The sequence below is a fragment of the Megascapheus bottae genome, chromosome 7 (genome assembly GCF_031878675.1).
Source record: "Megascapheus bottae isolate mThoBot1 chromosome 7, mThoBot2.hap1, whole genome shotgun sequence".
NCBI lineage: Eukaryota > Metazoa > Chordata > Mammalia > Rodentia > Geomyidae > Megascapheus > Megascapheus bottae.
The window spans coordinates 31,841,552-31,867,134 of NC_143515.1; the positions used below are offsets into that span (position 1 = coordinate 31,841,552).

A 25,583-nucleotide genomic window follows, 5' to 3' on the forward strand; every position below is an offset into this window, starting at 1 on the left:
AAATGTAGATCAAATATGAAAGATCACAATTTGGCAAAGTCATAGTAAAGAACTTCAGAATCAACAAGGTTGTCAAAATAACTGTGTGCAGGCTAATAGGTATAATGAGTTTGGCTCGAATTCACCTTAGGGCAGGTGTTTCTCTATGTTCAGACACCTGGTATTTTGCCAATTACACTATTTTATCAACTGGGCCAAAAGACCTCAAGGCTGGACTGTTCAAATTTGGGTCACTGATAGAGTGGAATTTTCCTCCAATCTCAAGTTATTGATGTCAGGACTTCTCTCTAACCAAAGGAGAACAGATATCCAACCGTGAGACAAATATTTTTCTTAGTAAACACCTTTTGTGCCCAAAATAGTCATTTCCCCAGAATTCATGACTATTTTAAAATTTCCTTGGCTGCGAATTTTGGCTAGTGGTAGAGTGCTTGCCTAGCATGCATGAAGATCCGGGTTCAATTCCTTAGTACCACATTCATAGAAAAAAGCTGGAAATGATGCTGTGGCTCAAGTGATAGAGCTCAGGCCTTTTCTTTTTTCTTTTTTTCTGTCAGTCCTGGGGCTTGAATTCAGGGCCTGAGCACTGTCCTTGGGCTTTTTCCTGAAGGCTAGCATTCTGCCACTTGAGCCACAGAACCACTTCCAGCTTTTCTATGTATGTGGTACCGAGGAATCGAACCTGAGTCTTCGTGCTTGCTAGAAAGGCACTCTACCACTAGGCCAAACTCCCAGCCCTAGAACTCTAGCCTTGAGAAAGCCCAAGGACAGTGCTCAGACCCTGAGTTCAAGCCCCAGGACAAGCGAAAGGAAAAAAAAAAACAGATTTCCTTGCTTCGTTTTACAGTATGCTATTAGCTGGGTATGTAGACAGGGTCAGAGAAAGAGAATTGTTTTTTTCTTTTCTACAAAATGTTATAACTCTTGAGAAAATATAAAGTTCAAGACAAAGATAATGAATTTGTTAATACAATATTTTATTAATTCAATAATACAATATGTATAATATTGTATTAGTCTTTGAATTCCTGGCTGCTTGTGTCCCATGTCTCATTTTCTCTGATCTAACCTGCTATACAACCATGACTGTGACAAATTAATATCAAAACACCTAACCTTCTTACTTCCCTGCAAATATTTTCTTTTCCCAAATGTTTCTTTTCCTGAAATATGTAAGAGTGCAACTATTTGTAAACCTTATTATAGATTTGCCTAGTGAATGCTAGGCAAGCACTCTACTGATGAGATGTACCCTCAACTTGATTATAGATTTTTAATATGCTTAATGAAAGAACTTGCTTCTATACTTCTCATAGTGTTAAGACATATCACTTGTTTAACAAATACTTAAAGCCCAATCATTGGACCAGATTCTGTGGAGTAAGGTCCTCATGCCCTTCTGTCCCCCACCCTAAATCAGTTTTTCTGCTGTTTCCTTTGCTATCCATGCCCAGAGCACATTTTGTCCTATATGCTGTTTGGTTGTATTCCTCTCTCTGTTCCCACAAAACTGTGGTCACTCATGCCTCAAAGCTGCACCCTCAGGGCATAAGACTTACAAACCTGGTCTTTAGGCCTCCATTTCCAGCTCTTCATTGGAACTTATTTAAATGTCTCTCCAAAATAGGTCTCAATTTCACCTACCTCTCTCTTCATTGGCCTATTTCTGACCTCCTCTGTCTCCTACCCTGTCAAATCCAATAAGCTGAACCTCTTAACTGCTTCATCTTTTTAAAGAGTAGATCTGGAACCCTTTCAACGGTTGGACACCTTGCTTTGAATAAACTGAGCATCTTGGTGACTGGTTTCATGTTCTGTATTTTCCCCCTGGCTTGTCATATGGGCTTCTTTCAGTTCCTTGATAGTAGCAAACTCCTGGGCTTTCTTCCCTGTGTGTGCTTTGCACGGGTGGTTGACTCTGATCTTTTTCTTCATTTGGCTAATTATCATCCAGGGACTTAAGGGCATGTTAAGTAACATAAAAATATTATAACATTTCTTGGATTTCTTTTGGCACAGTCTCTTAACGCTGATGGTCTACCACTTGAATTACATCTACTTCCTGCTTTTTTTTTTTTTGGTAGTTAATTGGAAATAAGAATCTCACAGACTTTTGTGCCTGGGTTGGCTTCTAAAAGTCCTCAGATCTCAGACTCCTTAGTAGCTAGAATTACAGGTCACAAGTGCCTGGCTTCTTAATGTTCATAATTGCATTCTGTGCAATTATCTCCATTTATAATTACCTATTATCTGATGGTGTCATTTATCTGATTAAAGAGAGCAGAGATCATGAAATGTCTCTGTTCACCAGTGTATATAGAAAGTACAGAGAGGTCTAATCATGGGCTTAAGACATTTTTTGGAAGGGACACTTCTATGTGGCTTTCTTTGCTTGAGTGGGTTTTTGGTGTCTGACAAATTGGAGTTTCCCTTTCACTGTCTGCAACCTAAGTCCTAAGATAACGGGCAGGAACAGCTTCGTTGACTCTTTTTCTTTCCACTTACCTATGACTGAGGCTAAAATAGGAGTCCCTAGGAGTTCCAACTGATTGGGAAAGGAATCTTCATGTGAGTGAGGAAATTGGGGGGAGGTAGTTAGGGTAAAGACGAGCTTTGCAAACAAAGGAACAAGGCTGTTACGCAGAGGTTGCATATCCTCTCTAAGCTGGAGAAAAGGGAAGGCAGGTGGGATGTGTGTGGGGGTGGAGTGAGGTTCCAAAGAGGTGAAACCCATACCTTTGTAACCGGCTGCTTAGTTTCTGTTTTTAGTATCTGCTGTGAACACGTGGTGTACAGTGATCTCTCTGTCTGACCAAACCAAGGAAGGAAAAAACTTTCCCAGTCTTTGTGTGGACTCTATCTCATGGGAAACAAATTGCCTTGCAGCAATGGGCAATTAGTAATTTTCTCCCTAGAAGATTTTTATCTTTGATCTCTAAATGGACTACATAAATATCCCGGCCAAATTTTATCCAGAGATTTTTTTCCCCTAATGCAATGCCTAAGGCTTCTTCTCTTCTTCTCTAAGTCTAATTATAGTGGAAATATTTTCTAATATCATATCTTGTATAAATTTAGTAATTCTCCAACTTGAACATTCCATTAAAGAGGAAAAATATTCTTCAATTTTTAAAAATCTCACATTGTATCTTATGCTATTTAAATAATGGAAGTTATTTTAAAGGTATGAGTCTTAAGCTAGGAGCAGTGGCTCATGCCTGTAATCCTAGCTATTCAGGAGGCTGAGATCTGAGGATCATGGTTCAAAGCCAGCCCGATCACTAAAGACTGTGAGACTCTTATCTCTAATTAACCACTAAAAAACCAGAAGTGTCAATGTGGCTCCAGGGGTAGGGTGGTAGCCTTGAGCTGAAGAGCTCAGAGACAGCGCCTAGGCTCAGAGTTCAAGCCTCGTAACAGACAAAATAAATAAATAAGTATAAGTCTGTCCTTATGTTTATACCTTCGATATGATGTAACAAAGCACATGTTTCAAACTATCTACAAATAATGAGATGTTAATAAGATTAAAAGCAAAAGTCAAAGCTGGACATGGATGGCTCATGCCTATAATTGTAACTACATGCATAGCTGATATCTAGAGAATTATGGCTCCAGACTAGACTAGTAGACAGTAAAACTCATGGGACTCCATTTCAACAGAAGTTTTTCACAGTGGTGCATATCTATTATATCAGCTACAATGGCTAGCACAAAATAGGTGAATCATAATCCAGATGCAGTCCAGGCAAATAACAGAACCCTACCTGGAAAATACCAGTACGGCAAATGCAATAGTACTCACTGGACACTATGTTGAAAATGGAAATGAACTATATAACTTGTGGGTGGGGATAGAAGGGAAATACCGGGAGAGTGCAGGGAAGGGGTGACATTGTCTAAAAAGAAAGTGTTCTTGTTGGTTTTTGTTTTGTTTTTTTGCTAATTCTGGGGTTTGATGAACTCAGAGCCTGGGCACTGTCTCAGAGCTTCTTTTGGCTCAAGGCTATTACTTTCCCACTTGAGCCACAGCATTACTTCTGGCTTTTTCTGTGTATGTGGTACTGAGGAATTGAATCCAGAGCTTTATTCATGCTAGGCAAGCACTCTACCAACTAAGCCATATTTCCAACCTAGAAATGCTGTATATAACCAGGAAATGCTATATGTAACAGAAATGTGCTGTATGTAACTGTACCCCTCTGTACATCACTTTATAATAATACCAAAAAAATTAAAAAGAAAACCAGTACAACTGGATGGCAGTGTCTCACACCTGTAATTCTAGCTATTTAGAAGGCTGAGATCTGAGGACTGTAGTTTGAAGTTAGTCTGGGCAAAAAAAGTCAGTGAAATTCTTTTTTTTTCATATATTTTTTATTGTAATTAATAGAAGGGTTGCATTATATTCACCAAATAGAAGGTGCATTACTTCACAAACATTGATACATTCTCATGTCTTGGTCCCCATTTCCTTACCCCCACCCCCTCTCCCATCTTGTTTTCCTCCCTTCCCTATCCGACTTCAAATAACCAAATACGCATATACATAATATATCAGATAACCAGGTGAAATACTGTAATAATATGAGATAACCAAGGGACAGCAAAAGAGATGAGAGATAACATAGTACATTAAGGACAACAATCACTCATTATATGGCTTTTGTTTCTATATCCTGGAGGTCCTTTTGTTTAGAGTCATTCTATATGGCCTTAAGTATCTAGGTTTTATTCTATTGTAAATCTCTGCTAGAAGAGCCCAAGGTTTCTACTGATTAAAGTCAGTGAAATTTTTATCTCCATTTAACCACCAAAAAGCTGAAAGTAGAGCTATGATTTCAGTGGTACAGAACTAGCCTGGAACATAAAAGTTTAGGGCAGTGCTCAGGCCCTGAGTTCAAGCACCAGTACCACCACAAAAATAACATTAACTTGAAACCAAATTACCAAAAATTAAAATATATAAAAAATAATTTAGTACTTGAACTCTGGGCCTGGGCACTGTCCCTGAGCTCTTCAGCTCAAGGCTAGCACTCTACCACTTGAGCCACAGCGCCACTTCTGGTTCTCTGGTGGTTAATTGGAGACAAAAGTCTCAACGTTCTTTAGTTCTTTACTGCCAGGGCTGGCTCTGAACCATGATGCTCAGCCTCCTGAGTAGCTAGGCTTACAGGCGAGAGCTACTGCTGCCTCACTAAAAAGTAGCATCTTTAGCTGGGCTCCCGGTGGGGTGGCTCATGCCTGTAATTCTGGCTACTCAGGAGGCTGAGATCTGAGCAAACCAGCCTAGGCAGGAAAGTCTGTAATACTATCTCCATTAATTAGCAAAATGCCAGAGGTGGAGCTGTGTTTCAAGTGTTAAAACATAAGCTTTGAGCAAAATAGCTCAGGGTTAGTGTACAGGCCCTGAGTTGAAACTCCAGGACCAACATACACACACACACACACACACACACACACACACACACACACACACACAAGCCGGCACATGTGTGCATGTGCACAAATTAACATCATTAGTTTACTATGACAAATGATGTTTGAATGAAATAAACTCATAAGTATTGTAGTAATAGATTCAGGGCAAGGTCTTTTTACAGTATGCATTCTGTACCCTGATTTACTAAGCTCAACTTTTCCACAATTTCCCTTCTTGTTTTCTTTTTTAAAGAAATTTTATTGTCAGGGTAATGTATAGAGGGGTTACAGTTACATTTGTCAGCTATCCCTTCTTGTTTTCTTATTTTTGCCCTGTGTTAATGCATGTTAATTCACATGAAAACCTGTACCTGAACATGGAAGTTCATTAGTGGGGTTAGCCAGGAGCTGGGGTAGGATCTGAGAAAAAAGAGACAGGAGGAAAGACAAAAATGTTCTAGAATTAAATAACAGTATGGTTGCACGACTCTGTGAATTCATACTCTGTGAATTACACAGAATCGTGGAACATACACTTTATCTTATTTTATATAAATGACACTTCCTTGTTTTTTTTTTCTTTTTTGTCAGTCCTGGGGCTTGAACTCAGGGCCTGGGCACTGTCCTTGAGCCTTCTCAAGGCCAGCAGTCTACCACTTGAGCCACAGTGGTCACTTCCAGCTTTTTCTGTGTATTACTGAGGAGTCCAGGGCTTCATGCATGCTAGACGAGCACTCTACCAGTAAGCCACATTCCAAGCCCTGGAGCATACATTTTAACAGAGAGACTTTACCACTATGTAACTATATCCCTAGTAACACCTACATTTAATTTTTAAAAATTGCCATAGTTGAAGCTCCGAGGGGCTCAGGCTTCTGTTGGACCTCCTCCCTCGCCCCGCCTCCGGGAGAGGGAAGGTACGGCTTACAGAAAGCTGATTGGCTAATCTCCAAAGGAGGGCGGGACGAAAGGGGGCGTGTCCAGCCGCTGTCGGCGGGGCGAGGCGGGTTGAAGCCACGGCTCGCGAGATTTTGCTGGTTCCGTATTTCGGGTCTGCAAAGTGGTGGGGAGGCGGGCGAGTTGGACGCTGGGGTCCCCGCTCGTCGCGGCTCGAATCCCGGCTGAGGTCGGGCCACCCCGCTATTGTGCAGTCCGGGGGACGGTCCTCCGCCTGTCGGCTCCCGCGCGGGCGCCTAGTCCTGACGAGGGGCCGGGGGCCAGCGCCCCCACCCCTGTCCTGAGCACCGGAGATGAGCTTCCTCTTGTGAGTGAGGCCGAGCGCCGGCCGTGGGGGGGGCGGGGGAACCCGGGGCGGAGGGCGGAGAGACCCGGCGTCGCCGCGCCCGTCTCGGGGCCACGGGGGCGGTCTGGGGGTGGGGGAGAACCCCAGCGAGCGGAGTGAGAAGTTGGGGAGCCGGAAAAACCCCGGGGCCGGTAGCGCCTCCAAACTTTTCCGCCCCAGCGCCCCGAAGGGCGGGGAGACGGTGGGCGGACCGAGCGCCGGGCCCCGCCGCCGGCCCCCGCCGCCGGCCCCCGGGCTCGCTCGAGTCTAGGTCGGCTCTAGCCCGGTGAGGGTCCGGGCTGCGGCAGCTTTTCTTTTCTCCCCTCGCTCGTCCGGCCTCGTGAATGTCCTTAAATTACCCCCGCGGAAAACATGCCGTCCCGGGGACATGCCTGTGGTAGCGCGAGGACCTGGCTGCTCGCGGTGGGCCCGGCAGCCAGACCCCTGGGTGCCGTGCTCCGGCCCGCCGGCGACCAAGGGACCCTGTGACCGGTCCTTACTGGAACCCTTGAGCCATCACTTTACTCGGGGGGTTTTACCTGGTGTATCGCGTAACTGTGAGGTGTGAGGGGATCGTTGTACGCCTTGGGTTAGAAATAGAAGCTTGTCGTTTTAATTAAATTTGAGTTACATTGTGTTTCTCCACCGGTTTTGCTTCTCCCTCCCATCCCCAACTCCAGCCTCCCCCCTCAGTACTACGGTTTTTGCACTCAGGACTGTTTTCACACAGATAGTCCCATCAATTGAGCCGGGTCTCCAAGCTCTCTTTGATTTAGTTTGTTTCTCAGGTAGGATGTAGTTTTGACTTCATGGCTGGAATTACCAGGCTTGTTTGTTGGGGTGAGATGGGGTCTCAGAGGCTTTTTTTTTTTTTTTTAAGCTGACCTCGAACCTTGATCCAATCTGTTCTGGAGTAGCTGTTGTAGGCTTGAAATATTGTGCCTAGCCCTACTCATTCCTTTTCTTGGCCTTTCTTTTCTTTCTGTGCCAGTCTTGGAGCTTGAACTTAGGTCAGGGTGCTGTCCCTGGGGTCTTTTGTTCAAGGCTATGGTCTGCCACTTAAGCCACTGCTGTACTTTCTACTTTTTGGTAGTTAATTGGATATGAGTTTCATGGACTTTCCAGTCTGGCTGACTTCAAACTACCATTCTCAAATCTTAGCTAATATTATAGGCATAAGCTACCAGCAGCCCTGCTTAATTCTTTAATGTGGTAAGTTTGGATTCTTTGTAGTATTTTGCTGTTATAAATAGCTTTACTAAAAATACCTTCATTGAAATTTCACTTGACTCTGGGTATTGGCCCTGAAAAATGATGCTTTGTTAAAAATCTGTATTCTTTAGCTTTAATTACATACTTTATGTGTATTACACATACACATATATTCGTTCACTTATTGATTTGTGGATACATATTGCTTTTGGATATACTTCTGAGCTTTTCTTTTAAATGTCTTGTTGATGGACATGGATTGTTTTTTCCTCTTATGAATAATGCTATGATCATTTGTATTTGTTTTTTGCGTGTATGTGTGTGTTCATTTCTCTTGGTTGTAGACCTAGGAATGGAATTAATGGAATTGCTGGTCTTTCTTTAGGAACTGCTGAACTATTCCAAAGTGCTACCTTGTTTTATCTTCACACTGTACTATAGGAAGGGTCCAAATTGCCCAGTCTTATGCTTCTGCTCTGTCACTTCATTACAGCCATCTAAGTGTGAAGTGGAATTTCCTGCTTTAGTTTTGCACTACCCTAATTAATAATGTTGAGCATCTCTTTTGTGTGCTTACTCACCATTTGTACATATTGTCTGGAGTAAAGCTATTCAAGTCTTTTGTCCACTTTTAAGTTGATTGATTTTTTAAAAAAATTTTTAACTGTATTTTTTTTTTGTCTTTTCTTTTTTGGCACTGGGGATCGAACCCAGGACGTTGCACTTGCTAAGCAAGTGCTTTGCCACTGAGCTACATCCCAGCCTGATTTTTAAAATTTTTGTTAACACTTATTAATTGGAGAAATTAGTGGACGTCGCTGACTTTTCCATACATGTATGAATTTTGTATTCGTCATGTCCATCCTGTCCTCCTACCTTTTTGTTTTTGAGTTATAAGATAGATAGATACAAGTCTCATCATACTTGTGATGTATTAATATTTACTTCCTTCTTGTAAATCATTTCATTGTCTTGATAATGTTATTAAAGCATAAATGTCTTAATTTAGACAAAAGTCATATTGAACCTTGAAATTTCACCATGTCACATTCTCCTTTCATTCAATTTCTCTCTTTTTTTTGGTGATACTGTGCTCAGGCCTGCTAGGAACATGCCTCCAGCCCCCTCACTTTTTTTTTCTTTCCTAGATCTTTAGTTTTATTTTATTTACTGCTGAGAATATATTAACTAGATTGTTCATATTTATATAGAATATATACATTAAATACAAATCAAGCTGTGTATGGTGTCTCATGAGTCTGTGGCAGAAGGATATTAAGTTCAACTCGCCTGAGCTACATCCTGTCTCAAAATATATATAAAAATGTTTTCTTTATGTATTTTTCTTAAAATATTTTTGTATTAGCTTTGCTGTTTTGTTCCTCCTCCCCACATGTATTCTAATTACAGGAGCAGATTTCCAATACTTTTCTAGCCAAATCATGCCCTTTTTAGCTTGGTTACTTTTGAGGCAGGGTCTCACCTTATGGCCCCAAATGGTTTTAATTCCACTGAGATTGAGAGCACTTTGTTCAGATTTTATACATCCTCTGAAATGACAGGTGTAACTCAATCTAGCCATTAGCAGAGCTAGCCTAGAGATTTTTTTTTTTTTTTTGCAATCCTGGGGCTTAATTCAGGTCCTGAGTACTATCCTTGGGCTTTCTCAAAGCTAGAGCTCTAGCACTTGAGCCACAGCACCACTTCCAGTTTTTTCTGTATACATGGTACTGAGGAATCGACCTGGGTCATGCATGCTAGGCAAGCACTCTACCACTAGGCCAAACTTCTGGCCCCAGGCTGGAGAATTTTTATGCTTGGCTGGCCTTAAACTGCTATGCCTGAACCTCTGCCTTTCAAGTAGCTAGGATTATATATAGGCTTGAGCCTTCAAACCTGGCTCACAATTCTATTTTATAATTTACACTCTTACCCAAAACAGATTCCTCAGGTAAAGTGAAAGCCACAGCTCTGGTCCCTTCCCTCCCTTGGAAGTAGTCATTGATGTGTACTGTTCTGATACTTTCTATGCATTACTGAAATAGGTTTCTGCTGTAATGTGGTTTTATAATGACATTAGCATGTTTAGAATCTCTCTTTCTCTCTTCTTTGGTGCTGGTCTTAGAGCTTGAACTCGGTGCCTGGGCACTGTCCCTGAGCTTTTCTTTTGCCTAGGGCCAGCTAACACTTTGCTACTTGAGTCTCAGCTCCACTTTTACTAGGATCTCTTTATGTGAATGCTTATATTCTATCTTCTTTTCTACTGTACAGTATTACAAGTTGTAGATGTAACATGTTTACTTATTTGTTCCTCTACTTAGAATTTTTTCCAGGTTTTTTCACATTAAAAACTGTCTCAGAAAACTAAATTTTTATTCCTACTATATTCAACTTTCTCTGATAGTATATTTTAGATTTGTTTTAGACAGGATCTCATTAAGTAGTTTAGTTGGCTTTGAACTGCTCAGCCTCCCTAGTGCTGGGATACAGGTTTGTATTGCTTCACTTAGTGAAGTTAAGATTATCTTCCTTTCTTTCCTTTCCTTTTCTTTGTCTTCAGTGTTTATATAATGCTGGGAAGACCTTGTGGATGGTGTAAGATATGAAGAAAAACTTACTTTCTTCCATCAGCCAGTTGTGTCTGTCTCATTTTTTTTATCCTTTTAAAATTTCAAAATGGTAGTATTTCTTTACCTTTGATCTTATTATTACTTGTTTTAACGGCATCTCAAATAATTTTGGTAAAGGAAACTGAACCCTGGAACTGAAAACCTTAGGGCTAACTTGTTTGTTTTCTTTTGTGCTGGTTGGAATTTGAACTAAGAGTCCTGAGCCTCCCCCCTTTTTTTTCTTTTTCATTTTTTTTGTCAGTCATGAGAATTTAAATCAGGGTCTGGCGCTGTCCTTGAGCTTTTTCACTGAAGGCTATTGCTCTACCAGTTTGAGCCACAGCACCACTTCTGGTTTTCTGATAGTTAATTGGAGATAAAAGTCTCCCTGGCTGACTTTGAACCACAATCCTCAGATCTCAGACTGCTGAGTAGCTAGGATTACAGGCATGAGCCACTGTGTCCAGCCCTCCATCCCTTTCTATAGGTAGAAATTGAGTCTAAAAGAAGGTTTTGGTTTTTTAGTCACAGAGTTAGTAGATCAAGGGCTAGAATCCAGGATAAACTCTTAGTTAAGATGTCCCTTATATCAGATGTCTGCCGGGGGTATAACAAAATTGTCTTGTAAAATTAAATAATAGCAAACTGTGTGTGTGTGTGTACTGATAGGGATGGAATTTGCAGTCTCATGCATGTTAAGCAAGCATTGTACACTGTACCATATTCTCAGCCCTAAAATATCCTCTTATTGTGATTATCCCTTTTCCATCCTGACACATTTCAGGGAGTGTTTTTTTTTTCTTTTACTTCATTTATCTGCCTAAAATTATGCTTTTAGTCCTCAAAATATATACTTCCTTTTTTCAACCCAACAGCAGCAGCCGCTCTTCTAAAACATTCAAGCCCAAGAAGAATATCCCTGAAGGATCTCATCAGTATGAACTCTTGAAACATGCTGAAGCAACTCTAGGAAGTGGAAATCTGAGACAAGCTGTAATGTTACCAGAGGGAGAGGACCTCAATGAGTGGATTGCTGTTAACAGTAGGTTTTCAACAACATTCAACCTAGTGGTTTATAGATTTTGTTAAAATATTGTTGTTGATCAATTTCCTTGTACAGGTATAACTATTGTAATGTAGCAAGTTATCTGTAAAGAAACAGTAGTACAAACACATCCCAAACTGTGTTATTTGGAGTATTGGGTAGTGGCTTGTGAGACTGAATAGAGACTTGAGGAGAAACAATGAATGAGATGTAATTCCTGAGAAAACCATGAAGCTGAAGGGCTCAGTCAGCTGAAGGATTGGTAAGTACAGAGTTTCTACTTTGGAACATGAGTTTATAGGAAGTCTGTCTTTGTGGATTTGCCTCGCCTCCCTGGAACCCTCATTGGCCTGCACAGGAAGAAAACGTCAACTGTAGTTCCTGTGGGCAGTTAGTAATTCACTGTGGCTTAGGGATGGTCTTGTACTTACTTGGTTCTTTCCTATCTTTTTGTGTTTTAATAGCTCATAAAATTTTACCCTGGAACATTCCAGTTTCTAGTTGACAGTATGCATCTTCCTGATGAACACCTTTTCCTGTATTTATTTGTCATCTACATACATTTCTTTGGTCAGGTTTAAGGTTATTTGGCTCATTTTTTAGTTTTATGGTTAAGTTTTAAGAGTTCTTTGTATCTTTTGGATAACTGTCTTTTATTACATATGTCTTTTGCAGATATTTTTTCTTCTAGCCTATTTGTCTTTGTGTGTGTGTGTGTGTGTGTGTGTGACAAACAGAGAGAGCACGAGTGAGCGATGTGTGTCAGGGGCTTGAACTCAGGGCTTGAGCACTGTCCCCGAGCTTCATTACCCAAGGGGACTCTACCACTTGAGCCACAGCTCCACTACTCCCAGGTTTTTTGTTTGTTTTGGGGGGGGGGCGTGAGGAAGAATAGTTTCTTGGGAGATAAAAGTCTCACAGAGTTTCTTGCTCAGGCTGGTTTCAAACCACGATTCTCGGAGCTTGGCCTCCTGAGTAGCTAAGATTATAGGCATGGGCTATGAGTATCCATTCCTATTTCTCTTTTTATTCTCTTGATGGTGTATTTTGCAGAGCAGGAACTTTTAATTCAATGAAATCTAGCTTACCATTTCTTGCATAAAATGTATTGTTGGTGTGCTATCCCAAAGGTGATTGCCAAACTCAGAGACACCTAGATTTTCTCCTATGTTCTTCTTTCATTATCTAGAACCTTACACTTTTCATTTTATATTTAGGTCTGTAATTGCTTTCAAGTGCTTTTTTCCTTTTTTGAACTAGGATTTGAACTCAAGGTTTCACTTGTTAGGCAGGCGCTCTACATTTGAGTAATACTCAGAGCCCAATTTTGAATGTGCATTTCTATAAAGGATTTAAGATCTCTGACTTGTTTCATTGTTTACATGTGGATTTTCAGTTGTTCCAGCACTCTGTTGAAAAGACTGCCTTTTCTATATTTCATCACCTTTGTTCCTTTGACAGGTCTGTTTCGAGGTTCTCTATTCTGTTCCATTAACCTATTTGTTATTTTACCAGCACTGCACTGGTTGGAGTTCTGTACCTAAGTGTTGAAATGGGGCAGTGTCAGTCCTCCTACTACTGACTGCCCAGGTAGTTTGCTTTTTCATATAAACTTTAGAACTAGGGTGTGGGTGTGGGTGTGTGCACACATGCCTGCACACACAAAGGTACATGGACATATATGCATGCCAGTCCCAGAACTTGAAGTCAAGTCCTAGGTTTTGTTCCTGAGCTTTATTTTTCCTCTCAAAACAAGCACTCCACCACTTGAGCAACACTTCCAATTCTGTTTTCTTGGTGGTTAATTATAGGTAAGAGTCTCACAGACTTTCCTCACATCTCAACTTCAAGTTTCTATAATTACAAGCATGAGCCACCAGCACCTTGCTTATAACAGATTTTTGAAAATTATAAAACAACTTACTGGGATTATGATTGAGACTAGTTCTGTTTGTTTTTGTGCTGGTAGTTGAACTCAGGACCTGGGGACTGTTCCTGTAGGTTTGTGCTCAAGGCTAGTTCTCTACCACTTGAGCCTCAGCTCTACTTCCGGATTTTTGGTGGTTAATTGTAGATAAAAGTCTCACAGACTTTTCTGACAGGACTGGCTTCAAATGGTGAGCCTCAGATCTCAGCCTCCTAAGTTGCTAGGATTATAGGTATGAGCCACCAGTGTCCAGCTGTTTTGTATAAGAAAGGGTAAAAGAACTTAAGGAACAGGATACAAAAATAGTTAACCTAAGTGTAAAAAAAGGAATTGCATTACTGGAATTTACATGTGTGTGTGTGTATACACACTTTTTTTTTTTTTTCCAGTCCTGGGGTTTGAACCGAGGGCCTGAGCAACCCTCTACCATTTGAGGCACAGTACCACTTCTTGCTTTTTTGTGTGTATGTGGTACCAAGGAGTTGAATCCAGGCTTCATACATGCCAGGCAAGCACTCTACCACTAGGACATACTCCTGGCCAATTTTTATATATTTTTATATGTTGTTTTGATATTTAAACTACATGAGAATGAAGATGAAATGGACAATTTTAATTATTTCATAAAGTTCCTCCTTTTCATAAATCTGGCTAGATGGTATGACCTTCCTGGACCACATTTTGAGAACAGTGACTTTGAACCAAAAGAGTCACTGCCTGGTCATACTCTGCTTTGGGAGACTCTCCAGGGCTAAATGTTACATTCTTAGAAACATTGCTAAGAGGAAGGTTAATATGTGAGGGTGTTTTATGTAAAATTCCTCTTTGAATTGTAGTAAAGTCCTAGTTAATTTTTTTAGGTACTTCCTTAGACTGAGAACAATTTTTTTGCCTACTAAGCATTTAAGTTTGTGTTTAATCTTAGGCAAACAAGGGGAAAAAAACTCTTAAGTAACATTAAAATACTCATAAACATTTTACTAAGTATTTTATTTCTTTGTCTTCTCTAGAATTCACAAAGGAAAAATTTCAGGAAGCTGAAGTGATCTTTAAACTTCTTTACTTTCACTTTTATATGCCTTGATTATTTGTTGTTATAGAAACGAGTATTAAGTGTTTTGTTCTCCTTATTTCCTATATCATTCTATTTTTTTGTGTGTGTGTGTGCCAGTCCTGGTGCTTGAGTTCAGGGCCTGAGCACTGTCCTTGGGCTTTCTCAAGGCTAGAACTCTACTGCTTGAGCCACAGCATCACTCCTTGCTTTTTATTCTATGTATGTGGTACCAAGGAATCGAACCTGGGTTTTTGTCCATGCTAGGTAAGCACTTTACCATTAGACCAAACTCCTGGCTTCCCTTTTTAATTTTTTTTAAATTTAATTTTATTGTCAGGTTGATGTAAGGTAGTGAGTACATTTCTTGTCAAACATTGTTACCTCCTCCCATGTTTTTCTTCCTACTTTCTATTTATTATCCCCCTCTCTCTCTCTTCCCTCTCCCTCTCTCCCTCTCTCCCTCTCTCCCTCTCTCCCTCTCTCCCTCTCTCCCTCTCTCCCTCTCTCCCTCCCTCCCTCCCTCCCTCTCTCCTTCCCTCCCTTCTTCTCTCTTTGCCAATCCTGGGGCTTAAACTCAGGGCCTGGGCACTGTGCTTGGGCTTTCTAAAGGCTCTATCACTTGAGCCACAGCACCACTTCTGGCTTTTTCTGTGTATGTGGTACCAAGGAATCAAACCCAGGGCAAGCACTCTAACACTAGGCCACACTCCCAGCGTGTGTGTGTGTGTGTGTGTGTGTGTGTGAGCTTGTGGTGGGAAGTGAGAGATTATATAGGGGAAGGGGTAAGCCACAGCAGAAATGGATGTGATCTCAGAGGATGGGGAATTACCTTAGACTGGGGGACCTCCCACTGCCCCCAGGCATGCCAGTTGCCAGGGTTACAGGTGTTGGGTGGGGATTTCCAGGGTACAGGGGGAGAGAGCCAAGGGAAGAAGTCATTTCTTCCAGGCGGACCTAACAGTATATTAGATCTAAATTCCACAAATGAGAGAAAACATGAACCTAGCTTACTTTACTTACATTATTATAATATTTCCTATACCAGTAAGTTCTAATGTTTCTTCTACACTATCATGTAGTAGTTTAAAGTTTAAAGTCTGATGTTGAGGTCTTTGATGCATTTTGAGTTGGAATTGGTGCAAGCTGACAGACAGGGATCCAGTTTTGGTCTTCTACATATGGATATCCAGTTTTCCTAAATACCAATTAGCTAAACTGGATGTTTTGACTGCCTGTTACCTGTTGATACAGCTGGTATACCTCTGTCTTACACTGTATTCTACAACACTTTTTTTAAATCTTTGCTAGCCAATGATATTATTTGGTTCAAATTGATAAGAAGCTATGAATTTTTTCATATATAATGTTTTCCTCATATATGATTTATAATCCAATGATTTTATAATGAAATGATATACTTCAAAGATGTAATAAGTCACTACTAAGTTCAAATTATCTCCAGTATTTTCTTTCCTAGTGTTATATGTTGGTTAGAAATTTTATATAAGTTAACTTTTAGTAGAACAAGTTCTGCCTCACTGGGATGCTGAGGCCAGCCTGGGAAACCTAGCAAGACTTCATCTCCAAAAGTACTGCCTAGCTTCTTTTCAACTGACAGGTCTGATGTTTTTGTTGTATTTATACAAACCTATAATACATTTTCACTATTTAATACGATGATTATTTAAGATATTTAAATATAAGCTGGGTGCTGATGACTCACACCTGCAATCCTAGCTGCTCAGGAGTATGACATCTGAGGATCACAGTGTTAAGCCAGCCTAGTAGAACTAACCCCACCCTTCCCCTCCCCGTGGGGGGGGGGGGGGAGAAACCAGGAAAAGGAAAAAGAATGTGTGTGTGTGTGTGTAATACAATTTTGCTATTATCTCTGCAGCTGTGGACTTCTTCAACCAGATCAATATGTTATATGGAACTATTACAGAATTCTGTACTGAAGCCAGCTGCCCAGTTATGTCTGCAGGTCCCAGGTATGTGTATGGCCTGTTACATAGAGGATTACTTTTGCTCTATCACTGATAGTCAAATAATGTTAATGACAGATTTTATTGTCCCTTTGTTTATATATAGTTCATTTAATAGTTTGTAAATACTTGCTGTTAGCTGTTATCATTAAATACCTATGTTTGTGTGGGTACTCAGTGTTTGATTAAAAATTTTTTTCTTTTTTTTCTTTTTTATTATAATGTATAGAGGGGTTATAATTATATTCACCAGTTAGAGGGTACATTATTTCTCACATATTGATACCCCTTCTCATGTTTTTGGCCCCATTTCCCTCCCTCAACCCACTCTCAGTCATCTTGTTTTCCCCCCTTCCCTTTCCTATTTCAAATGAACAAATAAACGTATGTACAATATTCCAGGTAACAAAGTCAGATACTGTAACAATATGAAATTAACCAAAGGGCAACAGAAGAGAAGAGAAATAGCATAGTACATTAAGAGCAACATTGATTAAAAATTTATTGTTATAAAAATGATGTACAGAGGGATTACATTTCACAAAACAGATAATAAGTACATTTCTTTTGGACAGTGTCATCCCTTCCTTTGTTCTCCCCATTTTCACTCCTGTACTTACCCACAGTTAACATATGTATGTGTATATGTATATGTATAATATATATTCCATTTTCAACATGGTTTCTACTGAGTACCACCGTTGCATATGTTCACTCCATTTTTGTGGTCCCTCTATCCCCACCAAAGTCAGAAAAAAAATGAAGAAAATAAAAAGGAAAGAATTAATCTTGTTTGCATTTCCTGGAGTTCATTTGAATCAGTATTATTTTATATGATCAGAAGCACAGAGATATTGCACTTCTGTGTTCCTCCCTTAACAGGGTACCCCTTGGTCTCACTATAGTAAATTCCTATAGTACTTTATAATTTATCATGTATATTAGATTTAGCATTCATATGTGAGAGAAAACATGCTTCATTTGTCTCTCTGAGTTTGGCTTATGCACTTAACATGATTTGTTCTAGCTCTGTCCATTACCTTGTAAATAGCATATTATTCTTTCTAATGGTCGTATAAAATTCCATTGTGTATAGGTACCACAGATTTTGAGTCCATTCATGTGTTATAGGGCATCTGGGCTGTTTCTATAACTTGGCTATTGTGAATAATGCAGCAATGAATGTAGATGTGCATGTATCTTTACTATATCCTGGCTTGTGATATTCAGGGTAAATGCCCAGGAGTAGTATGGCTGGCTGTATTGTAGGGAACATTCATGCTTAGGTTTGTTTTTTTGTTTTTTTGCTAGTCCTAGGGCTTGAACTCAGGGCCTTGGCACTGTCCTTGAGCTTTTTCAAGGCCAGTGCTCTACCACTTGAGCCACAGCAGTAGTTGTTGTTTTTTCGGGGGAGGGCTTGAACTCAGGGCCTGGACACTATCCTTAAGCTCTATCCAAGCTAGCATTCTACCACTTGTGTGTGGTACCAAGGAATCAAACTCAGGGCTTTATGCATGCTAGGCAAGCACTCTACCACTCTACCTGGCCCCAGTCATAAAGTGTTTTTTGTGTGTGGATCATGGAGCTATGAGGCTTGTACTTGGTCTGGGTGCTGTCCCTGAGCTTTTCAGCTCAAGACTACCACCCTACCCTTGAGCCAAGCCCCACTTCCCTTTTCTAGAGGTTAATTGGAGATAAAAGTCTCAGGTCCTTTTGTGCCCAGACTGGCTTTGAACCTTGATCCTTAGATCTCAGCCTCCTGAGTAGCTAATATTACAGGCATGAGCACCATGCCGGGCTGTAAAGGTTTTTGAAAACTATCATGGACATATTTTTTTTCTCCAGATATGAATATCATTGGGCAGATGGAACTAATATCAAGAAGCCCATCAAATGTTCTGCACCAAAATACATTGACTATTTAATGACGTGGGTTCAGGATCAGCTTGATGATGAAACTCTTTTTCCTTCTAAGATTGGTAAGTTAATGTTGTAGAACTATTCTGAATGAAACTTGTAGTATTTTCATACTCTTCTTTTAAGATAACTTAATAGAGACTGACACATTCCTTTTCAAAAGTAACTTTACCAATATATACTCCATCCAATGTGTTTGTGTCTGCCTGTTTCTTTGCCGTACTGATTATTACATTATTACTCACTGTTTAATCTTCTCCTATTTGTCTGAGTAAATTTTTGTTTGAATGTACATCTTAACAATATTCATGTATATGAGCTTTTTTTTTTTTTTTTTCCTGGCATGGAGGTTTGAAGTTAGGCTTTTCACACTCAGTTGCTTATTTGGTTTGGCCCCAGACCTCGAGCATTGCTCTTTGCTATTTATATTTGACTCATGGACTTTCCTGTCCAGTATGGACTCTGGAGCTCAGCTTCAATCCTCTGGATCTCACCTAGGATTACAGGTATAAGCCTGATGTATTTAACCAGTTTTTGGCTTATTGATAATTTGGTTCTCTGTTATATTGTCTTTTTTTTTTTTTGCCAGTCCTAGGACTTGAACTCAGGACCTAGGCATTGTCCTTGGGTTTTCTCAAAGGTTAGTGCTCACCACTTGAGACACAGCACCACTTCCTGCTTTTTCTGTGTATGTGGCACCAAAGAATTGACTCTAGGGCTTCGTGCATGCTAGGCAAGCACTCTACCACCAGGCCACACTCCCAGCCCCTCTTTGTCTATTTTTTTTTTTTTTTTTGACCAGTCCTAGGGCTTGAATTCAGGGCCTGGGCACTGTCCTTGGACACTTTTTTGCTCAAGGCTAGCACTCTGCCACTTGAGCCACAGCACCATTTCTGGCTTTTTCTGTGTATGTGGTTCCGGGGAATTAAACCCAAGGCTTTGTGCATGTTAGATGAGCATGCTACCACTAGGCCATGCTCCCTGCCCCCTCTTTGTCTATTTTTATGTCAAAGATATTATCTCCTTGTTACACATATCTTGTATATTTTTCTCTAGGTTACCTTTGGTCTTGTTTTGTTAAGGGGCACTTTTCTATATACATCTCATTTTGTCCTATGAGTCTTTTTTTTTTTTTTTTTTGCCAGTCCTGGGCTTGAACTCAGGGCCTAAGCATTGTTCTTAGACTTTCTCAAGGCTAGAGCTCTACTACTTGAGCCTCAGTACCACTTCTGGCTTTTTTCTGTGTAGGTGGTACCGAGGAATTGAACCTTCGTGCATCCTAGGCAAGCACTCTACCACTAGCCAAACTTCTGTCCCTGAGTCATTTCTTTTAAGAGGGGTTATTTTGTTTATTTTGTAGTACTAGAGAGAGAACTCAGGTCCTTATGAATGTATGCTAAATAAGTACTCTGCCAGTGAGCTACATCTCCAGCGTATAACTTGAGTTTTAATAGAGTTGTCAGATTATGGGAATGTTTAATACTTTCATGTTTTTGATTTTTTCCATTTAAATCTTTGCCTTGTCAGGAGTTTCATTTCTGAATGCTGACATCATTCTTTCCAGACCCAAAGCAGCCAATTTGTTTTGTATTATTGGATGTGTGCAGCAATACATGTCTCAGGATTTCACATTCTCTTTATTTGTTCCTATAAAAATTTCACAGTTTTAACCAGGCTTGGTGGCTGTAATCCTAACTACTCAGGAGGCTGAGATCTGAGAATTCAGGCATTAAAGACCATAAGATTCTTATCTCCAATTAATCACCAGAAAACCGGAAGGGGTACTGTGGCTCAGGGGTAGTGCGGTAGCCTTGAGCTGAAGAGCTCAGAGACAGCACCCAGGCCCAGAGTCCCCATGACCAACAAAAAAAAAGAAAAAAAAAAATTCAGTTCTTACTCATTATATAAGGGCTAGTCTTTCCATCCTTTTCTTCTTTTTCAGAATATTCACATCTATTCTGGCATATTTGTTCTCCAAAAAAACTTAGAATCAATTTCTCAAGGTAAAAAAAGTTTTAAATTATGATAGTATCTGTTTTTTTCAATAAATGTAGGATTTTTTTCTCTTTACAATGCTGTCTTCTTAACCAAAAACATACTATTCATTTATTCTTTTTTTTCTTTTTCATATATCTTTATTGTAATTAATGGAAGGGTTACATTATATTCACCAGATAGAAGGTGCATTACTTCACAAATACTGATTTTTTTTTTTTGCCAATCCTGTGGCTTGATCAAATTCAAGGTCTGGGCGCTGTCCCTGAGCTTCTTTTGCTCAAGGATTGCACTCTACCACTTTAGCCACAATGCAACTTCTGGCTTTTTCTGCTTATGTGGTACTGAGGAATCAAACCCACAGTGCAGTAAGCCACATTCCCAGCCCCATTCATTTATTTTTACCTTTTTTTTTCTCTTGTATAGTCAGTTGCTTTCCTTTACATTAGTCTTTTAAGTTTATATCTATCGATTTTATCTTTTAGAACTTGGTTTCCAACTGGTTATTGTTTTTATTTTAGATTTTATATATGTTATATTAACATATAGGAAAGCCATTGTAGGTGTTTTCTGTGAATTTCAGTTTTTTAGTTTTTGGTTAGTTCTTTGGAGTTTTGTATATGTACAGCCCTGTTGTGATACATGTTTTTCTTGTTTTGTGCATTATCTAATTGCACTAATAAGTATGTCAAAGCAATGCTGAGTTACGGTGATAATGGCCATTCTTTCTTTGGTTTTCTTTTACTGAAATACTTCTAGTATTTCAGCAATAAAATCCATTTATATTAAGAAAATAATTTTTTAAAAAATCGGACATGGTTGTAGAGTTTTTGTCATCTTCCCCTCCCACCCCCCCAGCGGTTGCACTGAGGACTTCTCACATAAGCATGTACTCTACTGCTGAACTACATTCCCAGTGTGCTGTGTGCACAGGCACACACTACACACACACACACCTACTGGTACTGGGACTTGAACTCAAGGCTGACATACCACCACTTGAGCCACAGTTTTACTTCTGGCTCTTTGGTGGTTAATTGGAGATAAGAGTCTCATGGACTTTCCTGCCCTGGCTATCTTCAAACAGCTATCCTCAGATCTTAGAATTTTGAGTATTAAGCTTATAGGTGGTGTGAGCCATTGGTGCTGTCTTTTTTCTTTGAAAACATATCCACTGTAAGGATACTTCTTATGTTTTTGTTTTTTCCAGTGGTGGGGCTTGAACTCTGGGCCCGGGCACTGTCCCTGAGCTCTTCAGCTCAAGGCTGCCACCCTACCCCTGAGCTTTTTCAGCTCAAGACAACCACCCTACCCCCTTGAGCCACAGCACCACTTCTGGTATTCTAGTGGTTAATTGAAGATACGAGCCTCACGGACTTTAGTGCCTAGGCTGGCTTTGGATTTAGATCCTCAGATCTCAGCTTCCAAAGTAGCTCGGATTACAGGTGTGAGCCAGCATGCCCAGCTAGGATACTTCTTTTCTAGGCTACAGGAAAATGAACAGTTTAGAAGATAAAATACTTTACATGTAGATGATGCTATCTCCTTCTTTGCTTAGGAGAGTTTCTAGTCCCAATTGAGTGTGTGTGGGTGTACACGTGTATGTCTGTGTAATTTTATAGAACTACAGGTTACAAAAGTAATGCTCTATTTACATTAGAAATGCTTATTATTGCATTTACTTAGGGAGAAACTCATAATAAAATAAAATTATGTTTAAACTTTGAGCATCAGATGTCATTTTGATGCCTGGCCTAGTACAGAAATAGATTTGTGTATTAGTGAGTGTGTGTGTGTGTGTGTGTGTGTATGCGTGCACGAATATGTGCTTGTCTGTGCATGTTTATGTGATGTAGTTGCTCTTAGCTCTTGCTGACATTTAGTTAGGTAGAAGACTAATTGCTATATATGTGCATTTGATTGCAGGTGTACCATTTCCCAAAAACTTTATGTCTGTGGCAAAGACCATTCTGAAGCGTCTGTTCAGGGTTTATGCCCATATTTATCACCAGCACTTTGATTCAGTGATGCAGCTGCAAGAGGAGGCTCATCTCAACACCTCCTTTAAGCACTTTATTTTCTTTGTTCAGGTAGGTGAGCTGGGTTGATTTCTGTGTCCTCTGACTTGGACTTGTTTGGATTGGTAATATTGAAGAGCAGTGTGTATAGCTGGGCACTTAATGTCTCTAACCTATAATTTTAGCTATTCAGGACACTGAGATCTGAGGGTTGCTACTCCAAACAAGCTCAGGCAGGAGAGTCCTTGAGACTTTTTTTTGCCAGTCCTGGGGCTTGAACTCAGGGTCTGAGCACTATCCTTGGGCATTTCTCAAGGCTAGTGCTCTACCACTTAAGCCACAGCACCACTTCTAGCTTTTTCTGTGTATGTGGTACCAAGGAAGACCTGGGTCTTCATGCATGCTAGGCAAGCACTCTACCACGATGCCACGCTCTCAGCCCCAGTTGTTGAGACTTTTATCTCCAGTTAATGACCAGAAAACCAGAAATGGGGCTGTGACTCAAAGTGCTAGCCTTGAGCAAAAAAGCTCAGGGATAGTACCCAGGCCCTGAGTTCAAGCCCCACAACTGACCAAAACCAAACCAAAATGAAACAATAGCAGTATACCTTATTATAGAGGGAGAGCAGCTAAGTACAAACATTATTCTTTTGTCTTTCCATAATGTTTCATTGGTGTGTACTACAGCAACATAAAATGCGTCATCCTTTTTTAACCCTTCTACTTCTGGCTCCCCAGGTCTCTGATGAGATTGTAGCATTCAATGATATGACCTGTTTCCTTGTGTGTAATATTGTTGGGAACATTGACTCTCTTGTATCAGAAAATGAATAGAGGGCCGGGAGTTTGGCCTAGTGGTAGAGTGCTTGCCTAGCATGCATGAAGACCCGAGCTCAATTCCTCAGTACCACATACATAGAAAAAGTCAGAAGTGGTGTTGTGGCTCAAGTGGTAGCGCTCTAGCCTTGAGAAAAACCCAGTGGACAGTTCTCAGGCCCTGAGTTCAAGCCCCAGGACTGGCAAATAAAAAGAAAATGAATAGACACATTTGTTAAGGCATTTTACTTCTGCACAGAGGATACACTACCACTCTCTCCAGAGTTAAGCAGGCACACTGGGTGGAGTGGTCTGCTCAATTTTATCCCAAACCAAGGGGTGATATTGTCCCTTCTCCTTGTTGCTAAGGAGTCAGACTCACATTTCTACTTACAATTGGCTACCAGAATGATGAGGTAATACAAGGAAAGTGGCACTCTCACCACTTATAGATGGTCTGACACTTCACACCTGGCTGGAAGCAGGCAGCTAATGGTTACAGCTGAAAGAGGTTGGTAAAGTCAGTGGAAAGTTCCCACTCAAGGGTGGGGGTTCTTCTATCCTTTAACTACATTAGTAAGGACTCAGACTGGCTGGCAACAAACAATACAGCTGATAGTTACAGTTGAAGTCAAGAAGCAGATCATTCCAGGAAATACCAGTACAGAATGGTGAGTGGTTACAAGATAGAGACATTTTGATTTGACAGAAAAGATTCCTTTTTCTTATATCAAAGAATTGGCTGGACATGGTGGGACATGTCTATAATCACAGTGTTTCTGAGGCAAGAGGATTGTAAATTTGAGGCTAGCCCTGACTATCTAGCAAAACTGTAAAAGCAAAGAACCAGGTTCCTTTGATTTAACTTTAGAGTTCTATAATTCTGTACACAAAGTATTATCTCTCTAGATTGTCTATATAGCATTTTATGATAAAAAGTGATTTCTTTTTAGTAGATATTCTATTTATAGTTCTATGTACAGCACAAAGAAAATGTGTGTGTGTGTGTGTGTGTGTGTGTGTGTGTGTGTGTGTGTGTGTGAGAGAGAGAGAGAGAGGGAGAGAGAGAGAGGCGGGGGGGGGATGAGAATATGAATCTGGCCTGTAATACTCATATTTTGGTTCTGGTGACCAACTGATGCTCTCACAGCCACCAGCCATACCATTAGCACACAAGACATGTCAGTGTAGAGGATCAGGTGTTTCTGAAAGGAGCTGATAGGAAATGGAGGAAAACCAGTGTGTACCACAATGTCATACCCATGTTTTAAAAAGGAATAAAAGCAAATTCCATTTTTAAAATGTTTATAGTGATCATTTAATCTTTCTTTTGGATTTATGGAAGCTAGGTTTAGAAATAGCTTTTCTAAAAAGCATGTTAAGGTGGACTGGGGCCAGGGAATGTGGTAAAATAAAGCATGAGGCCCTGCGGTCAGTCCCTCATACTACCAGAACAATAGAAAATCATGACTTAGGTCTATTGTAAACTTTTATTTTTTCTTCTCTTTTTAGGAGTTTAATCTGATTGACAGGCGTGAGTTGGCACCTCTTCAGGAGTTAATTGAGAAGCTTGGATCAAAAGACAGATAAATTTTTCTTCCAGAACACAGTTACCTTCTTGCTTCATCTCCTGCTAGATCTTTCTCATTGCTACCTTGTATAAACTAGATACAGACTTTAAGAAAACAGAAAAAGACACCCATTGTCTGTGTCTGCAGATGAAATTGTCCTAAAGAGGGAGGGTGCCCTGATAGCTTCAGAGTGAGACCTTGACACAGCCCAGACCAAGGACCCGGGTAACCATTCTTGTTACTGTCATTCTTGGTTGCTACATGTGACAAATAACCTGTTGACTTACTCTTCCACTCAAGAAAGTAATTGGATTTCTTTCTGATGACAGCATAATGGATATTAGGATTTTTAGCAATAATTTATTAATAAGTTTCCTAAACACATTTCTTAAAACAGTTAAATCAGTTTTATTCTCTTAGTTTTTAAATACTTTTTTTTTTTTGTTTTCTTATCATTTAGAAGTTCAGGGCTACTTAGATTTCCTTATCATTTAGAACTTCCGGGCTAATTTAGATAGCCCTTTTAATTTTAGGCTGTGTGCTTGTGTTTTTATAGATGAGGATATACCATTTTTCAGCCAGGCAAGGTGGTGCACACCTGTAATCCCAGCTTTTGGTTGGCTGAGGCAAGCAGATCACAAGTTTAAGACTAGCCTGGGCAGCTTAGTAAGACCTTGTCTCAAATAAATAAATAAATAAATAATTAGAACAAAAAAAACCATTTTTTAAGA

At 40.1% G+C, this 25,583-nt stretch overlaps 1 protein-coding gene across 2 annotated transcripts; it reads left to right on the forward strand.

The window, feature by feature from the left end:
* Positions 1-6,471: 6,471 nt before the first annotated feature.
* Mob1a (MOB kinase activator 1A) lies at positions 6,472-25,322 on the forward strand. Of its 2 annotated transcripts, none has more exons than XM_090336661.1 (6): positions 6,472-6,685; positions 11,400-11,566; positions 16,448-16,541; positions 18,381-18,514; positions 22,374-22,537; positions 24,794-25,322. In XM_090336661.1, exons 1-6 carry the CDS (start codon positions 6,672-6,674, stop codon positions 24,869-24,871), a joined length of 651 nt encoding a protein of 216 aa, XP_090192787.1. In that variant the 5' UTR covers positions 6,472-6,671; the 3' UTR covers positions 24,872-25,322. The 2 variants fall into 2 exon arrangements, with proteins under 2 accessions (XP_090192787.1, XP_090192788.1); XM_090336662.1 differs by lacking the exon at positions 6,472-6,685 and adding an exon at positions 7,822-7,915.
* The last annotated feature ends 261 nt before the right edge of the window (positions 25,323-25,583 follow it).

Coding starts and splice junctions, on each gene's coding strand:
- Mob1a (XM_090336661.1), top strand. Junction 18,515..22,373: donor TCTTTTTCCTTCTAAGATTG/GTAAGTTAATGT, acceptor ATTTGATTGCAG/GTGTACCATTTCCCAAAAAC. Junction 22,538..24,793: donor ACTTTATTTTCTTTGTTCAG/GTAGGTGAGCTG, acceptor TTCTCTTTTTAG/GAGTTTAATCTGATTGACAG.